This window comes from Canis lupus, chromosome 4 (genome assembly GCF_003254725.2).
Source record: "Canis lupus dingo isolate Sandy chromosome 4, ASM325472v2, whole genome shotgun sequence".
Taxonomy (NCBI): Eukaryota; Metazoa; Chordata; class Mammalia; order Carnivora; family Canidae; genus Canis; species Canis lupus.
In genome coordinates this window covers 7,876,595-7,903,437 of record NC_064246.1, presented here as the reverse complement: position 1 = coordinate 7,903,437, position 26,843 = coordinate 7,876,595, and the positions used below count along the sequence as shown (strand labels likewise).

The following is a 26,843-nucleotide window of genomic DNA, read 5'->3' as shown; positions in this document are numbered from 1 at the left end:
TTTAGAGGCCATTGGTTGATATTTGCTTGGTCTTCTTTTTGTTTTCCATCCTTCAGGAACATTCTTTGGTTGTTTGCCCCTTCTTGTGACATCTTTCTCCATGAGCTGAAATCCCTTGGTAGTTAGTGTTTGGCTCATGTATCATGGTTCCCTCCCATTCTCTTTGTTTAGTTGAATTACTTCTTCTTTGTCATAATCTGTGACAGTTTTATATGAGCATGAGTCATCCTTTTGAGGACATTTTTAGGTCTAGCTTCTACTCTCAGCCATGATATTGAAGAAGATAGTGCCAAGGGGACAGGAAAGAGCCCTGCATCAAGGAGCTTGGACCCTTCTCCTGGTCTCCAATCCATTCAAGGTGCAGAACCCTTTGGCCTGGAATTGTCATTCACCAGCTATGAATCCACCAGCCCATCCTGCTTGTCCTTCCTTCAGCCTCTACTTGTTCACAGGGGAGATGGGAAAGGCCTTCTCAGATCCTTTGGGTAAAGTCCAGATATTTATGCCTATCACCTTTCCCCTGACTTACAGTGCCTGACATAGAATTCTCCATAGATGCTATTGTCATTTCCCCTTTCTTATTTCCTGTAAATAAAATACAGTTAGTTGGAAGTGACTTATTTTCAATAAGCCCATGTAGGCCCTTTTATTTGTAAGTGCCCACAAAATACCCTATTACCAATCTTCAGAAACTTGTCAGGTGTCTGGGTCACACTCATTGTTTGCGATCACTAGACTTCAGTTGCAGGAATGACCTATTTTGCTTTTTAGAACACAAGAGGTGATTTGTGTGTTTCTAGTTTGTTGACATGTCTCCTATGCCCCCGGGTTCCTCAAAGACCACCACAGCAATTTCCCAATCTCATTTTCACCTTCCTCCAGCATAAGAGAATTAAAGCCAATTTATTACCCAGGATTGCCTCATTTATTTCAAAATAGGCTACGCACAAAGGAAGCTCTATTCCCTTAGCGAGAGCTAACTCAAGTTTTAAGGCCCATCCTAGAGAAAAACAGACGTATCTAGTTTGTGTTAGCTATTAAAAACCTTTTTTAAAAAAGAAATAGGCCTTTGGATGTTGATGGAGGGTGAGAAAAATAGCTCAAAGTCTGAAAAGGTAAACAAAGAGGGAGAGGGGGAAACCCCCCAATTTTGAGTGTTTAGAGTATGTGAAATGTCACTTTCCCCCTCAACGGCTCCCTGAAGGAAAATGAGGGGATTTTCAAAGTAGTGCTTGGTCAATGAATGTACACGCAGAGGATTTCTGTAGCTCTAGGGGAAAATATAGATCTGCTAAAATTTTAATAAGTTTCTTTTATTTGTCAGGAATTGCTTAAAGATTGTCCGGTATTTTTCTGATAGTTTGGACTTTTTTCCATGGACTTTTATGCCTTTATGTCCACCCATTTATTTTCTCTGTCTTCTACTCTCTTAGAAAGGTAAGAAAAAAAAATACTCCAAACAAAACTAACGCTGAAGCAGAGTGTTGAAGAATATAACTGGAACTAATTAACAAATTCTAACCGTGCCCCCCCCCAAAAAAAAAATCCACATGTACACAATGGAGGATAAGAGTGAAGACTGACCACTCTTCCCTCCTTTTAGAGACTGTCCGGGAAAATTCTAAGATGTTATCAGGATTCAGTGATGACTTCAGATGCCCAGAAGAAAGTGGGGGAAAGAAACTAAAATTTACGAAACATGTATTGCCATGTGTCACAAATGACCATGGGCTTTTGCAAATACATGTTGGTGACTTCATGGTATTGGAGATGATGCCCATTTAACACAAGAGTGCACCGAGGCACGGCGGGCTAAATCACTTGCTCAGCATCACTCGGACGGGAACTGACTGAATCAAGATCCAGGTCTTCGTACTGCCAGACCCCCTCCCTGAATATTAAACCAGTAAACCTCTTACAAAGCAGATGAAATTAGTCATTTACACAGGTAACTGGCGGCTTGTCTGTAAATATCTTCCGCTCCCAGGTGGCTTCGGTGTGATCTCCAGCCAGGCCTGGAGTGAGATTGTGAATAGGAAAACTGACACAGAATACACAGTACTGGTCATATCTGAAAAAAGTGCACTGCCAGAGAGGGCTGGTCAGGATGGAGCTGTAAACAGGAGGGCAAAGAGGAAGAAGGTGCTGTTTCTGCCCTGCTTGGCCTGGGAAGGATGGTGAGGATCAGTACGAACTCCTCTGTCTGCGTGGCAGGCAGGCCTGCAGCTCCACGACATGAAGACATTTGCTCCACTATCCTGCTTGATGCTAGGAGCCATGAGATCGTGGCGATGCTGAGAGAAGGTGGTGTGGACAAGTGGCTCATCCCATGCAAGGAAGGGATGAGGAGCATTTCCAGATGAGAAAGCTGAGGTTCAGGGAAGGTATATTTGGACAAGTCAAAGAAGGGAAGAAGTAGTTTGAAACCCAGGCTAACTTCAGAATGCTCTTGAGAACGTCACGAGTATCACTCTGGGATGCACAGTGGTGGCTTAGTTGATGGTGGACACTAGTTCCCATGGATGCCTTGATTTCATAGAGCAAGGCGCTGTCACAGCTTACCAGTGAGGGAGTGCTCAGCAGGGGATCCTTCCCTCACCGATGCACATCTTCCTCCCAGTAAGCACAGCCTCAGACTGCAGGAGTGGTTTCTCTTGCTTGGTTTCTGGCCCAGTGCCTGGCTGTGATACCCATGAGTGTATCCTCACCATATTCTGAATTCTAGCCCTCAGGGGAGTGGCCAGCACCTCCGGCTCTCTGCCTCCTCTGGCAGATGGCCCTGATCTGAGTGTGTATGTGATATCAATCTGATAGTAGTGACTGGTGGAGTTGCTAGCATCTTATTTTAATAATTTAAAAATCATAAAATATGCCACTTTGGGAACAAAAGCTTTCAAAAGGAGTTCAGTGAGGATGATTAGTTGCTTTCCACAGTGTGGAAACATATTGCTATAACTAAAGCATGCTTTAGACATTTAAGCATCAAAGCATCTGCGGGGGCTTATTCTTAACGGTAAAATGTATTGCTTTGTTCAAGATCATTCCATGGTGAAGAGGCACTGTGAAAGCAAAAAGAGACAGGAATTTTTTTATAATTAATTTGCACCATATGAATGTAAGTGGATATTTGACAAAAGTTTGTTCTCTTAAATATCCTAAGTATTCCCCCATGTAATCTTTGGTATAGGATTACTGTTGAGACAAACCCTTCATTGGTAAATAACGTGAAGGTTACCTCCAGTCCAGCCCCTGCCTCGTTATCATCAACTCCAAATGCCAACTGGATTTGAATCAGTCAGAGAGACTCGAGCTTTCTAGATATGGTCATGGCCTCTTAAAACCTGGATGCTAGGGATCCCTGGGTGGCGCAGGGATCCCTAGCATCCTTTGGCCCAGGGCGCGATCCTGGAGACCCGGGATCGAATCCCACGTCGGGCTCCCAGTGCATGGAGCCTGCTTCTCCCTCTGCCTGTGTCTCTGCCTCTCTCTCTCTCTCTCTGTGACTATCATAAATAAATTAAAAAAAAAAAACCTGGATGCTATATATAGTACCCAATATGAAGTGAGACTAGAGAAGTTTTACAAAAGAAGAATCTTCAGGTGTAGACAAAAGACATTCATATTCTTTTAGAAGCTGTCTCTTTAGATCTTAGACCCACGTGATGTACAGGTCCCCCCCGCCCCCAGCTCCTATCCACATGTGTGTGGTGTCAAGGAGTCCAGATCTTTATAACACAAGAGTCGTATAATTCTAATTTCTTTCTTATTTCCTTCGACCAATGCACCAAGTTTCCATACTGAAGTGTGGAAAAAGAAATACCCAATTTCCTCTTGTTTTCTAATAGGACCATTGCGCAGTACATTTGCAATGCTATAATTGTATCATTTTTGAGGTCAGGTATTTAAAGTGGCACAACCTTTGATGTGGGCTTAACTTCTGAGTATTATAAAAATTTAGTGCAAAGTAGGGACTTCCTTGAAAGGCACTCCAGTCTCGAGGGCACTACTTATGTGTGAAGTGCGGACAATTTGGGATCATTTTTTTTAATAAACACATCTCAAATTTGGCACACAAAGCGGGGCATTTAGAAAGCCAAGAAAATAAGCCCATGCATAAAATATGGCACTTAAAAAGGTAACTGTGAACTTTGCAGATGGATGAGCATGAGAAAAGCTATCTTTTGTTAGGGTGGATGTGAGAGCTTGCAGCTCTTTGCTACAAAAATAAAAGCAGAAACTTAAGTTGTTTGGTTGTTTGGAAATAATAGCTACAGAGAGGGCTCCTTCTGGTTCATCCATATTTTATTAGGGCAGCAGTTAAAAAATTCATTAGAGACACCCATCTGTAGCTAGCAGCCCTCTTGAGGGGGGTTCAGATGGCGATCAGAGTTTTGAGTAGCACTTTACATGAAAAGAAAAAGACAATCGTTTATGAAAATTAATAGCACCACGGAGAGAGGTTGTTCAGTGATTTCAGAGCAAACACGTTCACGTGGTCTGTGAATCTCTTGCTGCTGAATTCCTCAGCTACCTGCTTCAGCAGGAGGTCGTAGATCTGGGTGTAGAAAGGAAAGAAAACAGAACACAGAAAACTGGATCAGAGAGGTGGGAACATATTGGTCAGCAAGAGAGTATAGGTTGTCTGTGACTTGCTGGATGGGGTGTATGTGTGTGTGTGTGTGTGTGTGTGAGAGAGAGAGAGAGAGAGAGAGAGAGAGAATCTGAGAGAGAGAGAGTCAGAGAGAGACACACAAAGAGAGAGACAGAAAGAGAGACAGAGAGAGTAAGAGAGAGAGACAGAGACAGAGAGACACACACACACACACAGAGTAGATCCCTATTGGCCTCCAGGAGTTTTGTTAGCACAGAAAAAGGGTTAGAGTCAGACCTGAAGCTGCTTTAAGCTTTGTCTTGAACTCTGCCTCCAGGTGCCTGTGTCCAGGTGTCTTTGCTTCAGGATGATATTCTTGTCTTTATTCTTGAATTGAAAATAAAAACAGCTTTTGAATGGTTACTCTATGCCAGAAGTAGTATAGGGTAGTGAAATTCATACTCCTCTCTATCTTTCCAGCAGTTCTGTGAGATAGAGTCCCCTTTAACAGACAAGACAATGCAAGCAGAGAGGCAGGTGACTCAACAGCATTCACTAACAAGTGACAGTTAAGAACATTTCAGGCAGTCCATCTTCAGAGTCCATACCCTTTCGTAGTATAAAGTACAGGTCCATGAATCATGTGTGTACATGTGTATATGTGTTTTTTTTTCAGAGATTTTTTTTTCAATTGAAGGGGGAGGGGCAGAGGGAGAGAGAGAGGGTCCCAAGCAGACTCTGTGCTGAACGTGGAGCCCGATGTGGGGCTCGATCCATGACCTTGAGAACACGACCTGAACTAAAACCAAGAGTCACGTGCTTAACTGACTGAGCCCCCCAGATACCCCTGTGTACCTATTTTTTAAATAAGCTTTTTATTTTGGAATATCTCCAGATTCATAGAAAAGTTGCAAAGGTATGACAGAGTTCCTTTCTCCCAGCTTCCCCTAATGCGAATAGCCTCTGTAATCACAGAACAGTTATTACAACTCAGAAATGAACATTGGCACAATGAACTCTAACTATAGATCTTATTTGAATTTCACCAGCTTTTCCACCAATATCCTTTCTTTGTTGTAGGACCCAGTCTGGGGTCCACACTGCATGTTGCATACGGCATGGATGCTGTTTGACCCTTAAACTCCGAAGTGCGGCTGAATGTTGATCTGCTGTTTGGTGCCCGCACATTAGGGAAGTGACACAGTACCCAGCAGCGGCCTGCCTCCCGGCCTGTCCTCATGGGAGGCCCTGTTGTGGGGCCCAGGACTCCCACTGTCTGACCCAAGGCAGAAAGCTTATGTGGGCTAGAAGATGTAGAACAGATGTATGGGGACATATTTTAAACACAGGCCACACTCTGTCCACGAGTAGAGATTCACAGTGAAAGGCCACATTTCAAGAAGCAAAAAAAGTTTTGGGGAAAGAGAAGATTCTGCGAGGCAATAGCCTCTGCAGTGTTGTGAACGTTGTTTATAATGCATTTGGATTCTGAACTCAATGGGGTGTAAAGTCAGACTTATCCCTGGAGCAGAGGTCCCCAACCCTGGCTTACCCCCTGGAATCACCCTGGGGTCCCCCAGAATGGGGCCTGCCCGGGCCCTGTCCCTGCCCCAGTGCCCTCATCAGCCTCCTGGGCCTCCTCACAGCCCGCTGCCTGCTGCATATTCCACAGGGGCCCAGCCTGCCTGGGCCCCGGATGTTTTGAACCTCTCTGAGCTGTCACCTTCATTCCTGTGTACTTGCTCTTCCTCCACCCACAGTGACCTCACCTCCACTGTGACCTCTGTAGCCTCAACCTTTCTGTTCAGCTGCAGGGCCAGCTCCTTGGTGAGGCTGTTCCCTGCTTCCTGTGGTGGAGCCCCTGGCAGCCCAGTCCGCATGTGCCTTCTCCTTGAGGGCAGGGCCTGTGGCTCTGAAAACGTGTTACAGACTACCTCCCAGTTACAGAAATGATATTGTACATACATAGGGTGTGGAGACTGTCGGCGCCCATGTAACTACCCTGCACCCCACTTAAGCAATGGGACGGTACCCTTGAAATCCTTCATGAATCGTGTCTCCTCCCCCAACCAGTTTGTGCTGTGTTTATCGTTTTTTGGTTTTTCTTCCTACTTTTAGCACATAAATGTTTCCTGAGTTCCAGGCAGAACAGCCTTTTCAGTTTCCCTGACTCAGGGCTGATGTTCTAGCCAGTGGAGCCACAATGCAGTGTGGGCCTTGTCCCTTCTGACTGTGAGGCTGTTATAAGAAGTGATGTCTGCAGCCCGGGAATCAGAGCTCTTGCATTTGGGTGACTAGGCTGATAGAAAACCGCCCGAGCTTTGCTTTCCTGGAACTCCCAGTGGTTGGCCTAGACAGCCGCGCTCTGCAGACCTGTTGGTGTCTACACCACGGTGCACGCGGCTTTGATGATTATGGAAATGCTAGATCGGGGTGAGGCGGCTCTGCTCACCAAGAGCAGCTGGTGAATAATCACGCCTAGGAAAACAATCTGCCTTTCAACCGGATGGAGAGTGTCAGTTTGTGAAGACGCCGGGTCAGCAAGCCTGTGCTGATTACTTTGCCAAGAGATTCATTGAGAATATCACTCATTTGGCCCCAGATCTTTGTGTGTCTAAACACTGCTTGGGGAAGGGTGGTGGAGGGTGGGAGCTTGTCCAGAAGGCTATAAAGAAACTGCTCCTTGTGCTTCATCACATAAGTCAATACTGTGTGTGCAGCAAGGATGGACATAGATGTCCCAGGAACAATTTTCCTCCTGACCCCATGACCTGACCTCTGAAAAGTACCAGGATGACTGTGCGTGCTGCAGGCTTACTTTCTTTATTTTTGCCTCTGTTTGGTGCCTTCTAACTGTTCTCCTGTGTCCTCTCTCACTCCCATGTGGTCTATTCTCCACAAAGCATCTCTTAAAACATGCAAATCTGATCATGTCTCTCCTTTGCTTCATGTCCTTCAAAGGGCACATCCATCCCTCTCAGGACAAAGATCCAGGCTGATGTGCCAGTATGCATGGGGGTGTCTGGCTCCATCCTGTTCTGGCCTGTCACCAGTGTCCTCCATGCCATTCCTCTGGCTGACCTGTTCCTTCTCTTAGGTTCTTCCCTGCAGCCTCCCCTGTGACCTCCATAACTCTTGCTCACCTGTCAAGCTCAACCAAATGTCACTGCAAGACCCTGTGAGACAAAGCCAGGTACCCTACCCTATGAGACTGGGCACCATGAACCTGTCCTTTACCATCCCGTCAGGACTTATCTGTGTGTGTGCTTGATTCCTCTCTCTGCTCCCCCAAGGATGGCAAACTCCAAGCAGGCAGGGCCACCTGTGCTTGCTCGCTGTACTTTCTCTAGGACAGTGTTTGGGTTCTCTGAGAGGCAGACGCTAAGATGGAGTGAGACATGCAAGAGGTTGATTGAGGGGGATGTCTGTGCAGGAGGAAGGAGGGGAGCAGGAAAAGGCAGGGAAGCTGCCAGAGAGATGGGAGGGAGGAGGCCCCAGGCCACAGCACAGACCTACTTGTTACAGTGGTCCTGTGTCTCATGGAACAGGCCTGCACTATCACCATTCTTCCCTTCCATCCCCAGAGGTGCTTTTTGGGGTGGGGGGGACATAAATTCGGGAGTGTTCTGGAGCTCATGAAGTCCTTGCTTCGCTGAAGGGCAAAGAACTGTGAGGTAAACCAATGGAACCACTTAGATTACCCCATTCATTTAATTTCAGATTGAGTTCTCTTTCCTCTGGGATTAAAGTAGCACATTCCATCCTGTGACGGTTTTTGCGTTCATGGCTTATGTTCCCTCCTAGATTATGAGCAACTGGAGTTAGGGATGGTGCCCTGCTTGCATCTGCATCCCACACAGGAGATAGTGTTCAATAAGGAATTGTTTTATTAAAACAGATTGCACAATTAAAATGGAAACACAATAAGGGTTGATTTATTCTGCATTTGGACTTGCCTTGCTTGCTAGATGCTTATTACAAGGACCCCAAGCCACTTCTGAATCCTCAAGTGCTCTCTGAACTATCAAAGAAAGATGAACTCATGCTCATCAGAGTGTTTGTGCTTAGTGGATATATGATTGGATTTTGATTCTTTGAAAACAAGTTAATCCACTGGGATGTGTGGTTTCTTTATGATTCAGAATCTTTGGTTAACCTGAATGTTTTAGAAAAGATTTATGCCCCAACCATGACAAATAGGATTTAAATTCCTTCTATGAAAAGAATACATTCATTTATGCTTCCACTATACATTTATATCCAAATTATGTTTTGTTAAGTCTTATGTGCTTGTTCTTTCCTGACTCTTCTATGTGTTCTTGGCAGGGCCCCTGAGGGCCTATTTCTTCTTAGGAGATGGGTACACTTTCCCTGGGTGAATCATCGCATCATTGAGGGATGGGGCGGCCAGGTGGCTTCCCCAAGCCCACGTGGCCATTTCCTGTAGATTTGAACTTTGGGTCTTGGTGTTAAGTTCTTTCAAGTAAGATCATATATATCATATTTCCTTAAATTATATATTTTAGATTTCCTACTTAAAAATAAATATTATGTGGCCAATGTGTATTGGAATGCCTTCTCTGTATACAAGGACTTTTTGGGAATTATAAGGGTGTCAGGAAGCTTATAATAGAGCATAAGTGGGGAACAATTTGCATATGCTGAAGAAAATAGCTAGCAGTGCTTGGTGATAGTAAGTAGGGGGACAGGAGTGGTGTGGACCATGGTGGAAGCCCTGTGAACGGGGTCATCAGGACAAAGTAGTTGATGGGGAAGGGCATTAGAAGCCAAAGGATGGGAAGGATTTGTCTGGAAGAAGGAGAGCATTAGAGGCAGACAGAATTTTTGCTGATCTGGCTGGTTAACTAGGTTTCCCCCAATTTCCCCTTTAAGTTAGATAAGCACATATTTCCAAGCACCTTATCTGGACTGTATGGAGAGGCCTTTTGACATCTGGATCTCTTAAGCTCTTGTCTTTTGCTTCCCTCCAGTCCCGGAGCTCACTAGGCTGGATGGGGGTGGAGATGAGGATCCTGCATAATCCGGGCCAGCAGGTCTGTGCTCTTCTCCCTAGGGTCTATTACAGAGTGGGAGGCTGTGAGGGGTGGAGAAGGCTGTGTGAAGCACCTCTCCCTTCTCAGCCTTTCCAGGGCCAGATGGGCAGAATGAAACCATCTCTGCATTTTATGAAGAACAGAAGGCACAGCTGCCTTCCCTGGCCAACTCTCAAAGCCTGTGTGCACTTCGAATCTTGTGGTGTTCTACGTCCTACCCATTCAACCCTGAAGTTAGGTGTCAGGAAGGAATCCTGCCCTTCAAAGTCTGAATGCATCATAACCCTTCCTTAACTGCAGGGCATGATGGCAGGGCTTGGGTTTGAACAAATCTAAGAGGTAGAATTTCAGGCAGGATAGATAGTAATAATTAATTTCTGGTTAGAGGGGATATCATAAATTCCCTCAAAAATAATTAAAAAAAAAAAGTTGAAAAAAGAGGACTTCGAGTACAGGGAACTGGGGATCTTTCTAGAGGTTTCTGAGCTGCCATCTGACCAATATGGGTCTCTTTTAATCCTTCTAGTTCATTCCAGAAGTGCCATCCAGATCTGGCTGTCAGCTCTGCTGTTTCCTGAGGGTTAGGATTAATAGTGTGTGATTGTGTCTGCCTCTTAGGATGTCTTTTGGGAAGGCCTATGCCACGGGATGGGATGTGTGAATGGTCCAATGGGTGCAAGAGCTGGGCCATTCACACAGTCTGACTCTTGTCTCTCTATCCTCATGTTTGGTGAAGTTTTCTCATGTCTGATCTTGGCTTGTTACTCATGTAGCACTGTAGCCCAACAACATCTTACCAGATCCCCAGTAGGAGCATGGGTTCTCTTTGTGGTCAAGATCCTGACATGTAGGGACATCCTCAGATAGTGAAACCCTTGAGGTAAAGGATGGGGGTCCACATAGCATGGTGGACCACATAGCATGGTGACCCAGTTTGACCAATTTAAAGATTTTTAAAAATTTTATTTGTTTATTTATTTTTAAAGATTTTATTTATTTATTCATGACAGACAGAGAGAGAGAGGGAGAGAGAGAGAGAGAGAGAAGCAGAGACACAGGCAGAGGGAGTAGCAGGCTCCATGCAAGGAGCCTGACATGGGACTCGATCCCGAGTCTCCAGAATCGGCCCTGGGCTGAAGGCAGCGCTATACCGCTGAGCCACCTGGGCTGCCCCGTTAAAATTTTTTTAATTGGAATAAATACATCTAACATAAAATTTAGCCTCTTAACCATTTTTAAGCATACTCAGTGGCATTAAGTATATTCACATTGTTGTTCAACTATAACCTCCAGCCACTTCCAGAAACTTTTCTTCTTCCCAAACTGAAACTTTGTCCCCATTAAACACGAATTCCCCATTTCTCCTTCCTCCACCCTTGGCCATCACCACTCTACCTTCTGCCTCTATGAATTTGACTACTCTAGATACCTTATATACATGTATATATGTCTGTAACTACAGTATTCGTCCTTTTGTGACTGGCTTCTTTCGTTTAGCGTGATGTCCTCAAGGTTCATCCAAGTTGTAGCCTGTGTCAGAATTTCTTTCCTTTTTAAGGCCGAATAATATTCCATTGTATGAATTTGCCATATTTTGTTTATCCATCTACCCATAGATGGACTCTTGGGTTGCTTTTACCTTTGACTATTATGGATCATGCTGCTGTGAACATGGATATACAAATATCTCAAAGAGATAATTTTTCTGCTTTCAATACTTCTGGTGTATAATGAGAAATGGAGTTGCTAGACCACGTAGTAATTCTATTTTTAACTTTTTGAGGAATTACTGTGCTATTTTCAGCTACACTGAAAGCATTTTCTATTCCCACTGACAGTGCCCACTAGTTCCAATTTTTCAACACTGTAATCAACACTTGTTATTTTCTGTTTAAACGTTTTTTTCAATGTCTTATTTTTTTAAAAAGTTTTAATTTAAATTCCAGTTAGTTCACATACAATGTAATATCATTTTCAAGTGTACAAACAATACAGTTGGAAGTGATTCAACAGTTCCAAATATCACCCAGTGCTCATCACGACAGGCACACTCTTTAAGCACTGCTGGGTTCTTTTGATAGTCACCATCTGAATGGATGGTCCAATTGGGACTATTCACTGATTAGTTAATTAATTCCTTCTATATATTTTGTGTACATTTTTATCATGTCCTTTTCTACTGATTCCAACTTTGCATGGCCTCTGTTATTAAGAAAAAAAGAAAAATCCATCTTTCTTCTGACTTCCTGTCATTTCAAGTTACCATATTAAGTGATATGCTTGGAGGCAAACGATATAGGAAGAGCATGTGTTTTGGAATCAGAGGGCCTTGATTCATCCATCCCTCCCTCATCCATCCATGCATCCATTCATCATTTAGCAAGCCATTTAGGGCCATAGCAGGGCATTGTGCTAGGTTATTGTTCTGTAAAGAGCAAAACAGTCTTGGGTAAGCTATGATCTGGGGGTTCTGGGCAAATTAAAACCTTCTGAGCTTTAATTTTATTGTTTATGGAATGAAAATTATATACCCCCCTCCCTTCCTTTATCCTGACTTCCTCTCCTACCCCCTGAAGCCCCTTGCTTTCCTGCCTCCCTTCACTGCCAGCTTCTACAATTCTACGTACTTGGATGGTATTGGCCCTTTCCCGGCATGGGGCAGCTGGCACACTGGCAAGAGAAGGCCACTGGGTGAACACATCTTGGGCTCTTTGGTCCTTAGTTGCTCAAATTCATGGTCATTGTGCTAATTTCCCCAGGGATTATCATTGACATCCATTCCAAAACTGGTGTGTGTCATGATCATAACACAGGGTGAGCCCAAATGCCCAGTGCTTTCCACTTACCATAACAAAGATCCGGAGGCTGTCCAAGTTCTGGAGACAGGGTAGGATGCGTGGGCCTGGCATGAAACTTTGTTCCACTCCTCACCATGGGCTGTAGTATACCTACAGCCACGTTCAGCACTGCCTGCTCTTACTTGTATGCTTTCCATCTCATCTGATTCATGGTGTGGCGGGGCTCCACGGTGAGAACACTATGTGGGTCAGGAGAGTCAGGAGACTGTGATGCTGGTCACTCAGTCACTTGCAGGGGTTTCTGAATGCCAATTTCTCTGAGCCTCAGTTTCCTTAACTGTAGAAGGAACAGGAAGTTCCTTTAAGGAAGTTATACTTCCTAGTCTGGTTGATTCGCATAACTTTGGTAGGGAGCAAATGAAATTAATGTAGATGATGCCCATATTCTGAGTACCAATGTGCTGTGCAATAGAGAAATAATAACTAACATCTTCAGCACACTTATGTGTGCTAGGCCCTGTTGTAGGCTGTCTACCTCTAGTGACTCATTTAGTTAAGTCTCACCCTGCGAGAGAGGTACTGGTAATGTCTCCATTTTACTGAGAAGCAAGCTGAGGCACAGAGAGGTTAAGTAATTTGTGGAGGTGAACAGGCAGCAATGGCACAGCCAGGGCTTAAGCCAGGCAATGAGGTGCCAGAGTCTGCTCTCAACTGCTATACAATCCTGCCTGAGAGCTATCAGCATTTTTTATTGTTTCTATTCCTTTTGCAGAGCTCGAGGGGGACATAGTCCCTGGTTTGTTGAGCACATCAAGCAGGGCCTCCCGTGGTCCACTGTGAGAGATGAACTGATGGCCATAAATTGTGCCCCAGCTGGCTCTCCATGGTCCAGAGACGTGCTGGGACACGGAGAGCTCAGATAATGAAAACTCACATATTGTTCAATAAGGAGCTAGAATAAGCGATCGGATCTTGTTTTGAGGAGTGTGCTGGCATTTGCCTCCCAATTGTTTGCTTTCAGGCCCACTCTGGGATAAAAGTGCTGCGGTGCCTAAGAGCCCAATAGGCAAGATGCCAGAGGGTTCAGAAGGAGCCGGCGAGGTTGTAACTCCAGTGGGCATGTTGACATGCTGGCATAACTCACAGCAACGCCAGCTGCTCTGCTAAACAGAAGAGCGGAGACGCTGTGTTTCTTCTGTGCATTCCAGGCAAACACTTGGAGAAGATCGTCAGAATCTTCGTCCCGGGTTGGCCCCGTGACCACTGAGCCAGCATCTCCCTTTGACAGATGCACAGAGCGGCGACCTCTAAACCTAAGATGCTCTCCAAATGCAGTTCCAGCTGAGCCAGTGAGCTTTGCGTGTTGATGGTGCTGTTTTCTCTTTTCCTCCTAGGCAGCCAGGATTGCATACCACCTGCAGCGTCTTTTCGGAGGAGGCGGCTGGCACGGAGGCCGGGCTACATGAGAAGTGCAGCTGGGCCCCGGATCGGGTTCCTCTACCCAGCAGTGGCCGCTCCGTTCCAGGCCCAGGGAGGGGCGTGCGGTGAGGAGTCCCACCAGTCTGAGTCCAGGGCCGGACGGTGTGGCCTTGATTCTGGAGGCCAGTGGCGAGGCCCCTCGGTTGGGAGCCCTGTTCCTAGGAGCACAGCAGCCTCGGCTCCGACCTCTGGGGGCTACCTAGGCCTGGCTCTGACCCCTGTGAGAAGGCCCTCGGGGCTCTTTGGGATTCAGCTCAGAGCCGGCACCAAGCCACCTGCCAGGCCAGCCAGGTCGTGTGGCCCTGGGGACACTGGGTGGCAGGGGGAGCTCCCATCCATGGACAGTTCTGAGGCTCCAGGTCCTGGCCGGGATGCTGCTGGAGGCGGTACCTGGACAAAAGGCTGTCTGTCCCCAGAGGAGGCAAGTGGCAGCAGCTACAGCCTTGGAAGTGTCCCCAAGGCCCCCCCAACCCCTGCTGGCTCTCAGGATGCCTTTACGTCAAGCTTTAGCTTCATACGGCTCTCACTTGGCTCTGCTGGGGAACGTGGAGAAGCTGAAGGCTGCCTGCCATCCAGAGAGGCTGAGACCCCTTGTCAGAGCCCCAAGGAGGTGGAAGTGAAGGCTGCCAGCATGGACAGGCCCCACGAACATCCTCGACTCTTCTCTCCCCACTTCACTCTCAAGACTATTCCTAGCCTGGCGGACTCTGCCCAGACCACAGGGGGCAGCCACAGGCTGGAGTGTGACATGCTTTCTTTGTTGGACACGGACACTGCCTCCTCCTGCTCCCCAGGCCCCTGGCGGTCTGAGGGCAGCAGCCTGGGGGAGGCTCACCTTTGGGAGACGCTGCTCAGGAGGTGCGAGCCTGTGCTGCTGGACTGCCTGCTGAGCGACCGGAGGCAGCTGGAGGTTGGTGTCTCCCAGCCTCTGGGGGCCCGCGAGTGTCACGAGCTCAGGCCAGCTTCGGGCAGAAGGCAGGAAATGAGTAGTTCTGGGGTTGACCACCGACTTCCCTCTGGGAGCTGCAGCAGCTCCTTTTGTAACTGACGGCAAAAAGATGTTGCCGTAGTTCTGTTTCTTCTCTTTCTGTTTGCACACAAATCTGTTCTTGTTCTTGTCTTCTCTGTCACTTGAATGCTCAGATTTGCGCTGTGTTGAGCAGCAGGTTCCTCTGCAGTTCCTGGCCTACGTGATGTGTGGTTAGCTCTGCCCAGCTCTGCTTTGAAACAGGGAATTGGGGGCAGAGGCAGGGGAGTTGGGGCTGGCTGGCCTGTGGTTGAGTGGTGTGAAGATGGAGATTGACGCACCATATTGGGGGTGAGGCTGAGCTTCATTTGCATTTCTTGCAGCCCTTGCATTTCATCCTGCTCAGTGGGCCCTGCCTGACGCAGCCAGGAGACTTTGCTCCTGGTCATTACTTTGGTCAGGCTCTCAGTTTCCTTATTTAAAGATGGTAACCTTGCATGGGATTTTCTGTGGCTGCAGTGAGAAGCTAAGGGCTTTTGGAAGCTAGGGGGGGCTATATACATGCAAACTCTGGCATCATGAGTGTGTTGTGCACCCTGTTATCAGAGAGGTGGTTACAACTGTGAATAGGCAGGGTTGTTCTACCTCCAAAAAATCCGAAGAGAAACCCAGCCTGAGATGCTTTGTGGCTGACCCATTGGGCTATGTGACTGCATTTTCCTTCTGTGTGCATATGATGTGTGCATATGTGTGTATGTGTGCTGACATTTGTACACATCCACAAGGAAGTAGAACAGCTACTCATCAGGCATTTGGTGGAAATACCTGAAAATGTGAAGGTCATGTTCATTCCAGCAATTGCATCTCATTTACTTTCAAATCTTTATGTGTGGCCTGATGTTCCTGGCCCTGTCCCTGTTTGCCCTGTGCCAGCCCTTGGGGACCCCAGCCATATGATTTATATCTCAAGGAGATTGTGAAGCCAGGCTGGATATGCAGACAGGGCTCTGTTCCCAGGTGATGCACAGAACCCTCTAGTTAGATGTGTTCAAAATTGATGTCATTGTCTTCCCCAGCAAACCTGTTCTAAAGGGCCCTAGTCTTGGTACATATATTTGTTGATTTTAATTAAGAGCATCCGTTCAGTTTTTTAGAGAAATTGCAAGCATCTTCAACACCTCTCTCATCCTCATAGTCCTGCAGCTAACCTCCCTCTCACAGCCGCAGCCTCTGCCCTGGTTCAAGTCCTTGTTATTTTTAACGTGGGTTTTGTAAGAGATTCTTGACATATTTGCCTTTCTCAGTGTCTCTTTTCCAGTTCATTCTCCGGATGGCCAGCAGAGTTATCTTCCGGAACACTGGTGGGATAGTGTTATTCCTTGGCTTGAAACCTTTGGTGGCTCATTGCTCTTCTCGGGATGGTATCCAAGTTCCTTATCCTGATAATTGAGACCTTTCCCAACCTGCTCCAGCCTGCCCCAATGCCTTACTCCTGCTGGCTCAGCCATCTGGTGCTGCTTCCTGTTCCTGAAGACACTAGGGAAAGCTGTGCCTCAGGCCTTTGGTTACAGTTCTCTCTGCCTAGAATGACCTTCCTACACTTTTCTACCTGCCACGCTCCTATAATCCCTTTGGTGTGGGTCTGAAGCCATCTCCTTGTGAGATGTTTCCTATCCTCTCTGGGCCAAATGATGCCCTCTTTCCATGTTCCCATAGCACTCTGGACATGCCCCATGGCACCACTCATCACATTTAATAATAATTTGTGGGTCCAAGTTCTGCACTTGACCATGAGCTCTGTAACCACAGATCATGTGTCTTAGACAGTTTTGAGTGGCCTGATGCCTTGCATACTTCTTGGCCTTCAGCTTTCAGCTTTGCTTGATTCATTTTTATTTTTAGTGAAATGATTAATCTTGCTAAGAGGGACCACAGATACCTAACTGACAGCTTTCTTGGATTGCCTGGCTAAGGCACAAAAGAGAGTATGAGAGGCAGATAGATATACAAGGTGTAAAGGGGTTCTCATCACCAATTCCAACCTCAGAAAGGTGTTTGTCTCTACCATCAATTCTCCAATACAGGTCAGTCCTGTAACTCAATGCAGGTCTGACCACATCTATCCAGAGGGAGTCTCAGATTCCACAGCTTGAGCGCTCAGTGCCACAAGACTGCCTGCCTCTTCCTCAGATGCCAGTTGCAGGTCCAGGCTGTCACCTGTGCTTCTGACCCACTGGCTATAGATCGGAGGTTCCAACAACACCTCTCTCCTTGGGTTCGATTAATTTGTTAGAGTGGCTCCCAGAACTCAGAAAAACATTTTACTTAATAGATCATACGTTTACTATAAAAGGCTATATAACACAAGAACAGCCAGTGGAAGAGATGCACGGGGCAAGGTTTGTGGAGAAAGGGCGTGGAGCTTCATACTTGAACGTCCTCATGTTTACCAACCTGGAAATCTCTCCCACCTCTGTCCTTCGGGTTTTTATGGAGGCTTTATTACATAGGCATGGCTGATTAAATCATTGGCCATTTGGGACTGATTCAACCTCCACCCCTCTATCCTCCCTGGTGGTGGTGGTGGGAGGAGATGGGGGGAGGGGGCTGTAAGGTTCCCAGACCTCTAATCACGTTGTTGGTTCCCCTGGCAACCAGCCCTCATCCTAAGGTGTCTTCTGAGAGTCACCTTATTAACATAACAAAAGACACCTTTCTAACCCTCTTCACTGGAAATTTCTAGGGTTTTAGGGGCCCTGTGTCAGAAACGAACAGCCCAGATACGTAGCTCTTATTAGGAATTTCGAGGTTGCAGGCACTAAGTGGAGCTTTGTGTCATCATACTTTTCTGACTGTAAATGCCATTATTTAATGTTTCATTTCCAAGATCTCTTAAAAAAAATCTCAACAATGTATATCTGTATCTCTCCATCTCAAAAATTCAAGTTTTGACTCAAGTGAAGCACAAGTACAATGCAGATCATGGCCCGCTTCTCTCCCTCCCAAATAGCCAAATGAACAGAAACTCACGTTGGCAGTGATGCCTCTGCAGTCCACGTGGCTTCACTGGGTTTCTTTCTTCTAACTTCTCTTACCTGCAGGTAACTGACATCCTTCTGAGAATCTTATTTTTAATAGACTGGAGTCTGTGAACCCGTAAGCAGTTGTGGCTCGTGGGGCCCAGCCACGCCTCGGGCTCACCATGCCAGCTCCCTGAGCCACGGGGTCGTTGCAGGGCCTGAGAGCTGGCCTTCCAGGGGCTCTGGCTGCAGAAAGCCAACCTGACTTACTTTTTGGGTTTCATGATTTTTAGGTTTAAAAAAATATGAACCACCCTAGATACAGCTCTTCCTTTCACCTTTATTACCAGGCTGTGGGATTTATTTATTTATTTATTTATTTATTTATTTATTTATAAAAAGATTTTATTTATTCATGAGAGACACACAGAGGCAGAGACATAGGCAGAGGGAGAAGCAGGATCCCTGTGGGGAGCCTGATGTGGGACTCGATCCCAGGATCCTGGGGTCATGACCTGAGCTGAAGGCAGATGCTCAACCACTGAACCACTCAGGTGCCCCAGGATGCAGCTTTTATTTTTTTATTTTTATTTTTTAAAGAATTTTATTTATTTATTCATGAGAGACACACAGAGAGAGAGGGAGAGACACAGGCAGAGGGAGAAGCAGGCTCCATGCAGGGAGCCTGACGTGGGACTCGATCCCGGGTCTCCAGGATCACACCCCGGGCTTCAGGCGGCGCTAAACTGCTGCACCACCGGGGCTGCCCAGGATGCAGCTTTTAAAAGAATTGATTGATCATAGCCCACTAGAGAGGTGTTCCTTGGGGAAGAAGGGCAAAGTGGCAGCCAGTTCACCCTGGGGGCTTACACGCCTAGGGCAATGCCTGGCCCACACCTCCTGCACCTGTGGGATTCTGGGGGATGAATCAGCCCTGCTGTCTCTGGGCACCTGCTGGGGCATGTGTTACTGCTTGTGATCCCAAGACTCCCTGCAGCGGGGCACATTACTGGGACTGCCTGGGTGCTAGCCTGGCATTTTCTTCTCCCAGCTGTGTGCCTGTAGGTAATTTGCTTAATTGTTCTGTGCCTCTCTTGTTAGAAGGTGGACATAAACCATAGTACCCCCCTCATTAGATTCTGATGAGGGTGAAATGTGCTCACACTTGTGGATTCTTCAGACAAGGTCTGGCACTGAGCAAGTACCCAGATTGTTGGTCACTGTTATCATTAAAGGAATAGCTCAGAAGAAGAGGATTTGGGTCAAAAAAATCAAATTCACCCTTTTCCTCGTAGTGCACATTAAACTCATATCCTGTCTCAAGTAATGGGATCTGGACACAGTTTATCCATAATTTAAGTACCTTTGTTTGTGGTAAACTAATACCTGGATGGCAAAGAACATGATGCGGTTTTCAATTATTTGAAATGTGTGGAGGAGGAATTAGCTTTATCCTGTGTGGTAGCAGTGATGGAAAGAACTCTGTCCAGGGCATAGGATTTATAGGGAGGTAGATTTTGTTTCAATAGGAAGAAGAGGCTCCTAACAGCTGGAGTTGTCTAGAATGAGGGAGGCCTTTTGCGGGGGCCGGAGGGGTGGCTTCTTTCCTATCATGTTTGTGCAGAGGCTCCAGATTGCTCATTCAGGTTACTGGAGAGGCATTACGGATTTGGGAGATGTCCTTTGAAAAGACTGGGATTCGGGCAGCCCGGGTGGCTCAGCGGTTTAGCACCGCCTTCAGCCCAGGGCCTGATCCTGGAGATCAGGATCGAGTCCCACACTGGGCTCCCTGCATGGAGCCTGCTTCTTTTCTCCCTCTGCCTGGGTCTCTGCCTCTCTCTGTGTTTCTCATGAATACATAAATAAAATCTTAAAAAAAAAAAGACTGTGATTCTAGTGTTCTGGGGCCTTTTAGATATTATATTCTAATTCCTTAACTCCTTCTCCCTTCTCTTTAAGTGAAAAAGCAAATCTCAGGAATTTGAGTTTTAGCTCCTTTTAAAATATAGCCGATCCTCAGTATTTGTGGATTCCATCTGAATTTGTGAATTTGCTTACTTTCTACAGTTTAACGGTAACTCCAGAGTCAGTGCTTGTGCTGCTTTCCTGGTCATTTGTGGAAGTGTGCAGAGGGGCTGAAAGTTTGGGTTGCCTGACGTGCACTTCCCAGCTGAGGCTGAACAAGGCGATGCTGCCGTCTTGTTTCAGCTCTCTTCCTGTATACAAGTGTCCTTTGGGTGGTCTACTTAGTGCTTTCTTTGGAATTTCACTGTTTACAGTGGCCCACTGGCACAGGGCTGTCAGGTTGCCTGGTGCTCCCAGGTGCTCCCAGGCTGCCAGGTGCCCCAGGGAGGAAACGTGTGTTGGATAAGCTCTGTTCCGGCGTGAGCTGTAGTACTGTGGCCATAAGTTCTGTTAATGAACCAGCAATATATGTTAAAGAAGGCATCTTTAAACTGAAGCACACATAAAACAAGGTTAGGCATTGATCAGCTGACAAAAACGTGATCAGAGGCTCTCTGAAGGCTGGTTTCCCCGGGAAGCGGCGGTTTAGTGTTTGCTAACTGGGCATTTCTGATGACTTTACAGAACACAACTACCATGAATGACAAGTGAGAATGTATAGCTTATACTGTTTGGAAATAGTCACCCAGGGACGTTACCAGGGCTTGTGCGGGGCTGAGAAAATTGTGATGAGAGGAAATGCTAGCTGGGTGCGCAGAGGAGGCAGGCGGAGAGAACCTTGCAAGTTAGCCCTGCCTCCGCTTGTGGAAGCTGCAGGAAAAGAAGGGAAATTGCCTGCCTCGCATGGTTGTGTCATTGGATAAGACGTGACCATCAGTGGCCCTGCTTCCAGCAAAGATGGGTATTGAGACATCTCTCAGGGCATCAGCTCAGGGACCTGCAGGGCTAATTGGGTGAGGGGGAGAAGATGAGGTGGATGCTGGCTAATATGTGAAATTTTCCATGACTTTCTCTTCTGTAATTCTTCTGCTTAAGCTTTAGTAACTGTTTAATAATACCCCCTCTTGGGAGCGGTGCTGGTAATAGTATGCTTTATGTGGCAGTTGAGCCACTCATACAGATTTTCTTCCATCCCTAATATGTACGACTACATTACTGGTATAGTTTTCAGTTGTAACATGGACCAACTCAAGGGGTTAATGTAAACATTCATTCATTCAGAAAGTATTTAGGTACTACTTGTGCCCAACTTTGGAAATTGTATTAGAATAGGTTCGTAGCAGACAGTGACATGGCATTAGAGCCTTCACAGGGCAAAGTTGTGTTTTTTGCTTCGAGTTCCACAGAGGTAGCTGGGGGATCTGCTTCAGGGGGTCACTCAGGAACCCTGCCTGCACCACCTGAACATATGGTCCCTCAGTCAAGTGGACAAAGAGGAAAACAGTAAGGGATCCTACAAGAGCAATTAAATGCTCAGTGCAGCAGGGACCTCCAAGACTTGCACCCGCACCCCATTACCCACTGCAAGGCAGGGAGGGTACACATCCTTCTGTGTGCCCAGAGCAGTGGAGAACTGAGTATGGGTGAGCCCTGCCTTTTTCTGCATGAGTAGAAGAGAGTTCTTCCCTTAAAGATGCTCAATTGGGAACGGAGCGCACAAATGAAATGACACAAAACAATAGCTGTAACATGGTGTTCTAATTACTATGATAATTTCTTACAATTCCATTCATCCAGTGGCTCAAATCAAAAACTCAGAATCATTTTGACTTTCTCACCCCCCACATGGGATCTATGAGCAAATCCTGTTGGTTCTATCTTCAGATACTTTCGGAATGTGCCCAGGATCAGATCCCTTCTCACCATCTTCACTGTGCCCAGTATCATTCAGGCTACCATCACCTCCATCCTGGGGGATTTCCATGGCCTCCCCTATCATCTGACTTCTGCCCTTGCCCGCAGGAGTTGGAATGGAGCTGTTCAGAAATCATTCAGGCGATGGATTCCGACTGCCCCCCATCACCCTCAGAGTAACATAAACACTTTTCAAAGGTCTTCGTGTATCTTCATGATGCATTCCTTATCACTTCTCTGACCTCATCATGTATAATCCCCCCTTAATCAATCCACCCCAGACCCAGTGGCCTCCTGCTTTTACTTGGCAACATTAGCAACACCTCTGCCCAGAGCCTTTGAGCTGGTTTTTCTTTTTGAAATGCTTTCTCCAGGAGTCGCAGGGCTTCCCCTCTTAAAACTTTCAAATCTTTGGTTAAATGTCAGAGAGATCTTATTTAAAGCTGCAGTCCCAGCATCTACCAACATTCCTGATGCCCCTTACTGGGTTCTATGGTTTTTCTTCTTTCTGAACACTAATCTTTTTCTAAGACTCCAGAAAATGTACTTATTATGTTAATTTTTATCTTCCTGCTCAAGAATCTATGTCCAGAGATGGCTAAGAATCTTGTGCTGTATCCTCAACACTTCAGATGGTGCCTAACACCTAGGAGACACTCCGTAAATATTTGTTGAATGGCTTACATGAATAGGAACAGGCACACATCACAGAGACAGTACCCAGGAAGGACATTTTGCACAGACTGGAGGGGGTGATACCTCAACTGGATATTGAAGGAAATGTAGATGTAGCCAGGCAAAGCATGGAGGAAGGTGTGTTTCGGGAAGTAAACCCAAATCCTTTCACTGATAGGCCTAGAATTATCTTCAGAAAATCCCGGGCCTCCTGTCAAGAAGAAAAACAATTAAAAATGAATGTGTTGGTAACCCTCCGACAAGCGATGGGATCACTGCGTCTATATGTGGGTTAAATAAGGTGATGCTCTTTTCTGGAAGGATTTTGTGAAGTCCTTCTTGTCAGTCTCAGTCAGCCAGCAGGGCAGCCTGCCGAGTTAGAGTTCACTTTCTTCTTCTCTTGGCTTCCCTTCCAGTCTTGGTGTGTTTATCTTCATCATTTTAATGTGATTTTGAGAACAGAGACCATTTGGTCAGGTCAGGAAGTTTGTGTTCCTTTTCATTATGCATTTTTTTTCATGCAGATAAGGGTACAATGTGATGTTTTTGTTTAAAATAACTTTCTAACTCTTTTTGTGGATTTTATGCTCAAATTACACTTTCTCTTTATATAACTTTTTCTTTTTTTTTGAGAAACTAATGCATCTGGCATTGGAAAAATGTACATTTGTGGTTCTTTTTTTAAAGGAGAATAAAGAACTTCAGTTTTAAAATCATTTCTAAATGTTTTTAGCTTTAAAAAAATAAGTTTGCTTGAATGCTATTCTAATTTGGCTTTCATTTTCTTTCCCCTTCAAACCAACATAGGTAAAATCCCTAAGATTAAAGCTTCAGAAACTTCAAGAAAAAGCAATTGAAGATGATGATTATGATAAAGGTGAGTTTTGTTTTGTTTATTGATTATTTCTTCTTTTCCCTGGAATGTCCCATTTCTCTTCTACCCTCATTTATACCTATTTTCTACCCCCCAAATGAATTGTGTAGTCTTTTCTCTGATCACCTCCACTCAGTAACAATTGATTGTTTTATAGCACTATTATTTTGTGGATATAAAAGGACTTTATGAGCATTAATCCTTTGAATTATAAATTTGTTGATTACCCTGAAATACTTGGGGTATTTGGACAATGAAAGCTATTAACTCATCATCTGCCTGCCTAACATGTGATAGATCTATAATTTATTATTCATTGAAAAATATTTGTTGTATACCTATTATGTGTTAGGCAATGTGGCAGGAATAGGAAAGTAAGGTGGACACAGTATCTGACCTTGTGATGCCTATAAATATGAGCTCTCATGGAACTTTTTGACTTCATACTTTCCAGGACCAGAGATAGGAAATGAAATGGGTTTGAGAAATGTCAGGCTGCGCCAAAGGGGTCAAATGTACCAAATTTTCATGTGATATCCCCAAACATCCAAGCTAGAAAAGAGAATTCACAACATGAGACCAGAAGATAGAGGAATTGATTAGATAGAAAAAAACAAACCAACAATAGTTAAAACGAGACATTGTAGTAGGAGCTGGAGCAGAAGCAGACAAGGACTGATGTGGCAGCTGAATGGACATGGGGTAGACTGGGTCAAACGAAGGATTTCCAGTATGGTTGGCCTGGGAAGAGTCTTTAAGACTTTGGATGCTGATTGCCACATTTTATACCCATTTCTGCTGGATGTGGGGAAGAGAGAAGGCTTAAAATAACTTCCAGGTTCCCCTAGACATTTATGAACATGATAGATCATCTTGGTGATAACCAGATTTAGCACACTCAGAATAGGTCTGGAAATAGAATGTAGACTTAAGGATTCTTCTGGAAGCTGGTTCGCCTGGAGGCTTGGGTCTTCAACATTACTGACCTATATTTCTTATTTCCAATAAATATGTCACAGACCATTGGCACCGGGATGCCACAGAGTGGGATGAGTGATTTCCAAAAGGAGGTTGCAAATCCTATTCTAGAAACACCCAGAGCTGGTGTAGTGTTATTACATTTACCATTGAGGTGAGGTGGAGTTAGAGTGTGATGGGGTGGGAGGAAGGAGAGGAATCTGGGAATGGAGGTGGAACTCTAAACTCTCCCACTCTTTCTACAGGCTGTCTTGATTTCATGACAGCACTGGGCGGAGACTGAGATGTGTGAGAGAGGAGGCGAGTCTGAGGCAGAGTGCACCTTGTGAATGGGCACAGCTGTAGGCAGAGAGCAAAGGAGCAATGCCTGCAGAAGGGGCACTCACTAACTTTTGTCTGTGAGGGACAATTGAGCCTAGGTTTGAGGCTCTCCACTGCTGGCCAAATTAATTTTCTTTGGCATGGGCCTTTAGCACACAGCTCTCGCCCTAACACACAAAACTGAAGACATAGGTGGAAAAACAGGCCCTCTTTTTCTGATCAAGGCCTGGGGAACTTTCTGGACTTGGTTTTTGTAGTGGGCTTCATTAAACAAAGGCTCACTTCTTTAGTCTTTTTTCCATATATCTCCAAAACACACAAGAGAACAAGATTGGATAAGATAACGCCACATCAGGGAAGCCAAAGGAATAAAGACACCTTTATTTAGCGTTCTGTCTGAATTTCTTTGTCCTGTTTCTATGTCGAGAATGAGAATGTCTCCTGAATGAGAAGCTTGGGGGCAGGCCCAGCAGTCTGTTTTACAAGCCTTCTAGTGGTCAGGAGGCATGCTGGTATGTGAGAAAACACTGGCGCAGGGCTTTACTCCGCGGAGGACCAGCCTTGTTGCATAGCAGCCAGCTGAGTCCTGGGGGCAGGAGCAGGAAGCCATCAGGGGCTGTGTCCCTCTTGACGCATCAGGAGTCTGTGGACGGGACAAGCACCCTGGGAAGCACTTAACACACAGAATCACATACTGACCCCCTTCTGTTTAAACTCCCAAATCTGCAAACCTGGTTCAGTGTGTTGAGATGTGAATGCTCTTATGAAATGTGCAGAGGGCCTGGCCCATAGTACGTGGGCAGTACGTCAGAGTTTTGTGATGAACAAGGAAGTTACTTGCTGCTGAATGCACAGGGGCCACGGATGGCCAGCTGGAGTGAGCACAAGGATCAAGCACTCTTGCCCCCTCAGGATGGGATTACTTAGCTCATCTGTAGTCCCCGGGATGAGGTACATGAAGGGGAGATATTTGTGTAGAATTTGTCTCATTTAAAAAAAAATATCTATTGAGCATCTATTGTATATTACAGTGCTTCTCAAACTTTACTGTATATAGGAATCATCTGTGGAATGTGTTAAATGGACATTCTGACCAAGTAGGTCTGGGCTGGAGTGGAGACTCTCCATTTCCAACAAGCTCCCAAAGGGCACTCTTGCAGCTGTCCAGAGAATTGTACTTGGCATGCTGGTGGGATACAAGGGAGACATGGTCCATTTTATTTATTTCTTTTTAAAAAAGATTTTATTTATCTATTTGTTAGTTCAGTGCGAATGAGAGGAAGGGCAGAGGGAGATGGAGAGAGAGAATCCCAAGCAGACTCCACGCTGAGCCCAAAGCCTGACGTGGGGCTCGATCTCACAATCTGAGATCGTGACCTGAGCTGAAATCAAGAATCAGACACTTAACTGACTGAGCCACCAAGGCACGCTGATGCAAGGCCATTTTAAATGACACATTGAGGGGATCCCTGGGTGGCTCAGTGGTTTAGCGCCTGCCTTTGGCCCAGGGCATGATCCTGGGGTCCTGGGATCGAGTCCCACGTCGGGATCCCTTCATGGAGCCTGCTTCTCCCTCTGCCTGTGTCTCTGCCTCTCTCTCTCTCTGCCTATCATGAATAAATAAATAAAATCTTAAAAAAAAAAGGACACATTGAGCACTGTCCTTAGGATTTTCATCTCAGGGAGTTTCTGACCAGGGAGAGGGGAGGTAGCACAGTACACAATAATGATAGTAAAGTTACACATAACACGTCCCTTAAAATATAAACTAAGGAAGTTCCAAAGGAGGAGAAACTACTTCTGCTAGAGGTAAGGATGAGGGTGAGGATCAAAGCTCTCTGGAGGGGGTGGTAACCTAGGTGGGCCTTGGAGGGAAAGGAGGATGCGTCTGGAAGGGCACATTAGAGAACACAGAGAGGTGTAAAAGCCACTGTCCCACAGTGTGGTTGTCTTGAAATGGGATGTGAAGTTGGCTATGGTCTGAAATGGATCACCACAGGGCCCAGTGCATGGACTGGCATGCAGTAAGTGATCCATACATTCTTGTAAACTAATGGCCAAGTCATTCGGGAAGTTTGGTTGATATTGAGGTGGAGAGTTTATTGTAATGAGATTTGTTGAAATACGATTTGAGTAAGATTTCCTTTCTCACTTGGTTTAGCTAGGGTTACTAGTAAATGTTTCAAGGATTGTGATTTTGCTGTATACTCAGCCTTCACAGTCTTTGAGTGGACTCACTTCTGCTTCAGTGTTAGCAGCAGTGGTGG

General features: G+C 45.8%; 1 protein-coding gene across 7 annotated transcripts in view; it reads left to right on the top strand.

The window, feature by feature from the left end:
* DISC1 (DISC1 scaffold protein) overlaps nucleotides 1-26,843 on the top strand; it is a 351,152-nt gene that overhangs the window by 35,875 nt on the left and 288,434 nt on the right. For all 7 annotated transcript variants that reach the window (XR_007410095.1, XR_007410097.1, XR_007410096.1 and 4 more), the window contains exons 2-3: nucleotides 13,838-14,832; nucleotides 23,211-23,280. Coding sequence is in view for 4 of the 7 variants with exons in the window: in XM_049108923.1 (XP_048964880.1) it covers nucleotides 13,838-14,832; nucleotides 23,211-23,280 (1,065 nt within the window). In the remaining 3 variants the exon portion in view is untranslated. The remainder of the gene's footprint in view (nucleotides 1-13,837; nucleotides 14,833-23,210; nucleotides 23,281-26,843) is intronic.